The 2,021-nt window shown below is 38.1% G+C and overlaps 1 protein-coding gene across 1 annotated transcript; it reads left to right on the top strand.

Annotated features, from left to right (window-relative positions):
- Positions 1-796: 796 nt before the first annotated feature.
- Positions 797-1,571, top strand: LOC116027738. The gene has a single exon (XM_031269476.1). It carries the CDS (start codon positions 910-912, stop codon positions 1,408-1,410), a length of 501 nt encoding a protein of 166 aa, XP_031125336.1. The 5' UTR covers positions 797-909; the 3' UTR covers positions 1,411-1,571.
- Positions 1,572-2,021: the final 450 nt, after the last annotated feature.

The raw sequence follows: 2,021 nt of genomic DNA, 5'->3' as shown, positions 1-2,021 counted from the left end.
CCTGAAATACTAGTTTATAAGGCATCGGCTGAGTTTAAATTCCTAGAACACTACGACTTACGACAGGTTGGGGGATCCCAAAGAACACCTGGTGAGCTACCAGGCGAAGATGCAAGTCCTAGGAGTCAAGGAGCCGCTCCTTTGCCAAGCCTTCCTCTCAACGCTGAAAGGGCTAACTTAGAAATGGTTCTTGTCCCTCCCTCCATGTCCAACTGGCAGCTTTGAGGAGCTAGCTGAACGGTTCTTGACCAACTACTCGACGAATATCAAGCCGAGGCGTGACTTGATGTACATGCATTGATATTTAATAAATGTATTGTAAACTTTTCATTTTATTTTTTACTTACAATAAATGTATATTATTTTAGTACTTTAATTTCGATAACAAAATAATAAACACTTTTATATTTATAATGTTCTTTTATAATTCAGACTAAGTTAATGACCAATTTGGTCCTTTACTATAAAGAAATTATTAATTTGGTTCTCGACTATCATCATTATCAAATTATGTCCTCCTCAACTTTGAAAATCTTACCCAATTTCGTCCTTCCGTCAATTTGAGCCGTATGATGATAATGGAGGATGAAATTGGATAAGATTTTAAAAGTTGAAAATTTAATTCGGTAAGAATAATAGTCAATGATCAAAGCGATAATTTTACTATAATAAAGAGACGAAATCGGTGATTAACTCAGATTACAATTTTTTTGAGAAAGTGAGTAGCTACTGGCTAGGCAGCCTCGGCTTTATTAGCATCTTTAAAACTAAACGAGTCTATTTGAAAATTTTGAAACACAAAGGAGTTATGTGCAATTATCCACTTCTTTTAACCAACTACAAATCTCATCCTCAAATTTAACGTGATATAATAATATAATCCCAATCTTTGACAATCATTGGGAAGAAATGGGAACCTCGGCTTCTAAACGAGTCGGCCGCTACCTTAACAAATCGGCCGAGTTCAACTCAGCCTGCGACTCAGTCTACGACGACTGCCTCTCCCTCGCCCAGCACGCCTTCGACGGAGTCAAGCCTTACCAGCTCGTCTCCGCCACCGAGCGCCTCCACAGCAAGCTTAGCGACTCCATCCCTCTCGTCGCCAAATGGGTCAAATCCGCCCCGACCCGTGACCAGGTCGACAAGGCATTCAAGGCCATCAGATCCGACTCGTCGGACAGCGAGGCCGTGCTTGGGAACAGCGAGTTCAGAGAGTTCGCCGCGGAGGTTTTCGCTGACGCCATCGCTTCGGGCGCCGGGCAGGCGGTTCGGACGCGGGTTCCAATTGGAGTTGTGGGTATCGCTGGTATTGGGATTTTGGTGAAGCCCGGAAGGGAATTTATTGCGGCCGCCATTGGAGCGTACACGCTTGGTGTAACAACTTCTATTTACCTTAGCTTAGATGTCTAAAATGGCTAAAAGCAAAAAATCTTGTGTTAGACTGTGAGACGAGTCGGATCGGGTAAAATCAATGTTGAAATGTGATACTGCTTATACACATAAATGTTATATTTATATGTTCAAATGTAATACTAATTAGGAATAAAATTTTAATTATTTATAATGGTAAATGTAATAGTTTTAAGAAAAAAATGTAATACTTTGCATTTCGATTTAAAAGTATTACATTTTCCCTTAAAAATATTATATTTTTTCTTTACAAGTGGGGCAACATTACTTATGAAAAATGTAATATTTTTTATGGAAAATATAATACTTTTACATCAAAATGCAAAATTTTATTTCTGATTAGTATTAAATTTGAGCGATATCTGCGCATATAAATATGACATTTGCATGTTGATTCAACCCGACCCAACACAACCCATCTAACAAATAAGGATCCGTGAGACGGTCTCACACAAGTGTGACTGAATGCCAAACACTGTCTTTTAAAGAAGGATGGATGGTTTATCTAATTATTCATGAGACTTGATATATACTTTAAATTCGTTTCAGATGTGGATCAAATGTAATGAAATTATACTTTCAATTAAATGTAAGTAGTATTATATAAGAAC

Source organism: Ipomoea triloba, chromosome 8 (genome assembly GCF_003576645.1).
Source record: "Ipomoea triloba cultivar NCNSP0323 chromosome 8, ASM357664v1".
Classification (NCBI taxonomy): domain Eukaryota; kingdom Viridiplantae; phylum Streptophyta; class Magnoliopsida; order Solanales; family Convolvulaceae; genus Ipomoea; species Ipomoea triloba.
This window is presented reverse-complemented; position numbering and strand designations above follow the sequence as displayed.

Bases quoted from the DNA above. Each gene is read 5' to 3' on its own strand.
- LOC116027738 (XM_031269476.1), top strand. From the start codon at position 910: ATGGGAACCTCGGCTTCTAAACGAGTCGGCCGCTACCTTAACAAATCG.